At 40.9% G+C, this 5,828-nt stretch overlaps 1 protein-coding gene across 1 annotated transcript; it reads right to left on the reverse strand.

Moving 5' to 3' along the window:
* Positions 1-48: 48 nt before the first annotated feature.
* Positions 49-5,309, reverse strand: RHOQ (ras homolog family member Q; the record flags this gene model as incomplete). The annotated part of the gene is made up of 3 exons (XM_032850778.1): positions 49-1,426; positions 4,725-4,820; positions 5,145-5,309. Coding segments are annotated over 3 exons (417 nt in total), but the record flags the coding sequence as incomplete, so codon positions are not given.
* Between the last annotated feature and the right edge of the window lie 519 nt (positions 5,310-5,828).

Consider the following 5,828-nt stretch of genomic DNA (forward strand, 5'->3'; position numbering starts at 1 on the left):
TACCAAATAAGCCTCACAGGTGAACATAAATTTTTTTTTTTTTTTTTTAAAGCAGGACCTTTCACCTAGGGACTAGCCCGCACTGCTTGTGGATGAAAGAAATCAACATTATTTATTTCTGGCTTGCTTGATCTAATATTGCAAAATGTAATATGGCTGGACAAAATGGGTATTTAGAAGCCAGTATTGCATTTAACTGACACTTTTAGGTGTGTACGTTAAGTTGTAGTTCTAGAACTTCTGCTATGGTTCCAATACCTGTGTCTGAAAGGTAACATCAGTATTATTACGGAAGCAGTTGCTTTGTTACAAATTCCATATAACATGCTCAAATTCTAGGTCTTTTTTCTTTAGCACTATTTAAAGTTTCTTGTAGTTTGGTCAGCATACACACATCTCATGTCATCTGATTACATAAGCCAAGGTGGAAATTAAAAGACACAATTGCCAACTACTTCAGACAGCTATATCAAGTCCAGGATTATGACAAAGTCTGACCCAGAATTTTAATTTGTAATTTTAGGATGTATCTCATGCAGTTTGGGGAGCATCAAACTAAGTCTACAGTCGCCAGAAGCCTTGTTACAGTCAAATGTACATTAACTAGAATGTGTACATTTTTAGTGTTCATGATAAATGCAGTTATGACCTTATTACACTTTTGGCATTCTTTAAGAAAGCACATTAAGCTTTAATATAGAAATATTTAGGTTACACTTGTGCTCAAGTTATAATAAAACAGTTATTCTTTTTTTGATCTCATACATTCTCTCCTCAGGTATGGCCCATCTCCTGTACGCTTGGAGCGACCTTTGGCTACGTGGCTGGCCTTGTGATTTCACCACTCTGGATATACTGGAATAGAAAGCAACTTACATATAAGAACAATTAGTTGGAGCAAAGGGAGAAGATATTTCTTTGTGCAGATTCCATAAAGACTGTGCAGAAATGTTTATGGTCTAAGCCAGGCAGTTCCATTTACAGCACTGTTTTTTTATGTAGTTACAACATGGTGTGATTGTAGCTTTTTAAACTATGAAACCCCTGAGAGATTGTACCTTCTAGTTGAAATAAAGTATTTATAATAGATTGTGGCTTCAGATGCTGTTTGCTGCTTCTTGGACCTTTAAGAAACATTCTTAAGGTTTTTTTTTTTTTTCTTTCAAGTTTTAAACTGCTTCATTATTTATAAGAGGTCTGGGTATAGTTGTAGCATTTCATATGCTTTCTAAGAGAAATGGACAGTTTCCTTGGCCACTGAAGATGTTTCTCACGTAATCAAACAACAGTTTATACATCTTGATCCTATTCTTTTTTTTACTGTGTGTTTCTTTGGAGTTAAAATGGCTATGATAGCCTCATCAAAAACAGTCTTCAATCCCTTCTGGGTTAAAGCCGAACATTCCACATAGCAGCATGCTCCTATCTGGGAGAAAAAGAAATCACAAACATATAAAATCATTTTTACACAGTTGGTATGACACAACACACCATTATAAGGAAAATGAGAAAATAACAGCTATGCAGAAGGAATGAAATCGTCATCCATATTCATAAAAACCCAGAGACAGCCAACTAAAAGGTAAGTGTATATTCTTCCACACTTACTCTATGAAAATTGATGTCATTCATCACATATTTACTAGTTACCTACCATATGCCAAGCACTGTTTTAGGTGCTGGAGATAATGTCAGAGAACTGAACAAAAGACCAAAATGCTTGCTGTGTGATGGTTACACATGCTTAAATTCTCCTGGGGGAGGGGCCCACCAAGGGAACCGAGGGCAGATGGTATGGTGTACTTCAGAGCACCGGCACGGGGGAGATGGGGCGTGCACAGGACACAGGTGGGAAGCTTCCCAACAAAGTGGTGTGAGCAGTGAGGGCCACATCCAGGCGGACGGAGCCACCACTGGGAAGACGGTGATGTGGGAGCATGAATGGAGCGTTCAGAGGATGCTAAGGAAGCCAGAAGGGCAGGAGAGAGGGAGCAGCAGAGATTGGTAAGCGGTGAGGCCGGCCGATGAGGCAGCCCTGAGGCCAGAATAAGGACTTTGGCTTCTCCTCTAGGAGAAGCTCCATTTGTTCACTGGAAATTCACTGCACATTCTTATTTGCCAAATGAAAGCATACAGCAAGGAACAAAATAAGTCTCCCAGACTCACGACGCTTACATTTTAGAGGGAGAAGGATCACCACGAGCTACTAGAGTTTGAATGTCAGAAGGGAATATGTGGTCTGAGGACAACTGGGGAAGGAAGGTGGATAGGGAGTGGGGACAAGATCAGGCAAGGCCTCACTGAGAAGGTGACACCTGAGCAGAGACCTGGAAGGAGTGAGAAAATAGTGTTCCATAGGGAAGAACACTCCAGGCAGAGGGAGGGGCAAAAGTACAAAGACCCCAGGTCCGAGATCTGGGGATGCAGCAAGAAGGCCATGTGCCTAGACTACAGTCAGTGAGGGTGGACGCAGCTGGGGTCTGTAGGCCTCTGTGACTAGCTGGGGAGCCACTGCAAGATTGTGAGCAGAGCAGTGACCTGATCGAGCTTGTATTTTTGACTCAGGCTGCTGTGTTGAGAACAGGTGGACACGGGGTCGCAAACGGAAGCAGAAAGGTGAGTCAGAGCTGTTCCGGTAATCCGGGCTGGAGACGAAGGGGCCTGACCAGACTGTTCGAGGAGCGGATGGTGAGGGGCCTGTGGACACTGGATGGATTCCGAAGGTAGGACAAGAGCTTTGGCTGCCTGGTTGCCCACACAGGAGGAGAGTGAGAGCTAAGTCGAGTGTGACCTCAAGGTTTTTTGAGCTGAGTAACTGGGAGGACGGGCACAGAGGATAAAATTAGGAATTCTGTTTTGGACATGTTAATTTTTAGATGCTTAGCCACCCAGATGGATTTGTTGGGTGAACAGCTGGATAACCAAGTCTGGAGTTCAGGGAAACGGTCAGGCTGGAGATGGGAACTTGGGAATCTTCGAGGGCAGACTTTTCAAACCACAAGACTGACAGCAGCTCACCTGGGCCTAGGGAGGGTGGGTGCAGAAGAAGAGATGTTCCAGAAGCCGTGTGCTGATCCCTGGGCATCCAGCGTGCAGAGACAGGGACTTGAGACATGGAGGAAAGGCCACTGCCGGGGGCAAACCCCAGGAGAGGGCAAGCAAGGGAGCCAGGTAAAAGTATTTGAAGAAGAAGCGCACTGCCCCAGTGCTGCCAACGGGCCTTCAGGGGGGATCCTAGTGTTTTGCAACCATTTTTTCCCTCTTAAACTACATAATATAAACATCACAATAGCTATTAGTATAAATTTTTAATAGATGCATGGGCTTTTTTTTTTTTCCATTATAAACAATGCAGCAACTTCATAACCATCTCTTTAAGCACATCTGTAATAGTTGTTTTTTTTTTTTTAAGATAAATTCCTACATATGGAATTGCCTGATCAAAAGTGTGCATGATTTTAGGCTTCTGCATATTGGCTATCAATGACCAATGATACAAGAGAGTGTCCTGCACCCTGGAACAGTTGCTATTATAATTAACTTCTCTCTCTTTTTTTTTTTTGCCAATATTATAGGCAGAAATTGAACTTACATTTGACTACTAAGGACTATGAACAGATTTCCTATATTCAACGGCAATCTTTTTGACAAATTTTCCACTGATGGTATAGCCCATTTTTCTACTGGAGCATAGATGTCTTTTTCTGATTAATTTATATGTAAGGAACTCCTGTATACTAAGTATATTAACCCATTTTTCAGCCATATGTGTCACACTTGTTTTATGACTTTAAATTTTATCTGGCATTTGATGTATCAAATTTTTAAGTAGTTAAGTCACCAATATTTTCATTTACCAGTTTTACTCTATGACATTTTAGAAATTCCTTCTCTCCCAGGGATTATGAAATTAAATACACGGAATTTCTAAAGCAATGTGTCAGCGAAGCTATTTGTCTTTTGTTTTAGGAAAAACTGTCTTCCAAAAAGTTTTCTCGCTTTCTTCTGCCTCCTGATAGTACATTTTAAAAGACCTTATTAAATTCTGTTTCCACAAAAGTCCTATTAAAGTCATATCGAAAAACATTGAATCCAATAATGTTAGGGCCACAGAGAAAAGTAAGCCTAGCTTCAGGGTGAAGGAAAACAGAAGTTACAAGTTTTAGGCACATCACAGTGGTATATTTTCCAGAATGCTAATATTTTCTATCTTTCATAAAAGGACTGGAAGAAAATTCAACACATTTCCTTTCAAGCCTAGCCATCATTTTTTGTTTTTAACTACAGATTTAAACTCATCCTATATGCCATTCCACCACCTTCTCCGTGGGTCTTCACCGAAGACAGAGTCTGCTCTGGCACAGTATAAACGTTTAAAAGATTTAAATGGCCTTTCTTTGATGCCTCTTTCTACAGGTAACTTACGAGGAAAATATTGTTGGCAGTGTCGTGCAGGTGTGAGCGCCTGGACTCTGTGGTCAGGCCTTCCCTGCAACCCAGCTCTACCATTTATTACGTATGGGACCTGACAAATTATCTGACGTCGCCAACCCCCCCATTTGTCACAGACCCACCCGAGCAGGTGCAAGGATTAAATGACATAATGCATGTAACAGCACTTAGCACAGTGCCCGGTATACAGTAAATGCACAATAAATGTTAGTGTCAATTATCACCCAAGCTGCTTTTACACTTATTTTTACATTCTGTAAAGGTTCTGTTACCTCTTTTGCTAGTTTCTGTCCTTGTTCCACACAAATGGGTTTTTCTTTCATGTCATTCAGTCTTGCTAAAGTTTTGGGGTCATCTCGGAGATCAATCTAATCAAGAAAGGTCAATAATGTCCCATAATGTTACAAGTCTTTAAAGATCAATCAAAGCGTGTAGTCCCATTTAATCCCACATACCCAAAAAAGATCAAACAGATGAACTTCACTTTGAAAGCCAACTAGTATGATTGCTTTCCTCGGGCACTGCTTTTCCAAATTCTTATTTTTCTATAATAAGTAGAATTTATTATAACTTGCAACCGAGATTAAACATGCACATCGTTTGCTAAACCTTAGGACTGTTTGTCTCAAAGCGACACCACAAGAGAGGCCAAAGAGACTATTCTTAAATGGGTAAAATCAAAGCAGACATACCTGAGTTCCTATTAATAAGAAGGGTACATTTGGTGCATACTCCTTAAGTTCCGGTACCCACTCCTCTTTCACATTTTGAAATGAGGCTGGATTTACCACAGAGAAGCATATAAGGAAGACATCAGTCATTGGGTAAGATAAAGGCCTCAGACGATCATAGTCTTCCTAAAGAAGAGAGAAAAACCTCATTATTCCCATCTCTTTAGTTGACTAATAGGTATGTAAGGTTACATGGTTGGAGAAGCAAAGTCAGGAGAATTCCTCAAACAGAATGTGTGGCACTCTACACGAAACAAGGTAATTCCATTTGTGTTTGTTACTCTTCCTTTTGAGGTTACCAGTGGGATATGAATATGACAACACCGTTAGCAACCACAGGGGAACTTGGAGAAAATACACCGTGATTACTAAGGCCATTGCTGAAAACATTTTATACTGAGATGTTTGCACCAAGAATTGATTAAAGCTGGAAGTTGTCTGACTCTTCTAATTTATAATGACTAACAGATGCTGAATGTTTACTGTGTGTCGGGTCGTGATCCAGAACGCTCTCCCCTGCATTCCTTAGTTCATCCTCCTGATAGCTACATGACGTAAGTACTGTTATTCCTGTTTTCCGCGGCAGGAAAAGGAGACATAGAAGTTAAATAACCTGTGTAAGAGTGTACAGCCAGTGGAGAGCAG

This window comes from Lontra canadensis, unplaced genomic scaffold, assembly GCF_010015895.1.
Source record: "Lontra canadensis isolate GAN:19392208 unplaced genomic scaffold, GSC_riverotter_1.0 scaffold821, whole genome shotgun sequence".
Lineage (NCBI taxonomy): Eukaryota > Metazoa > Chordata > Mammalia > Carnivora > Mustelidae > Lontra > Lontra canadensis.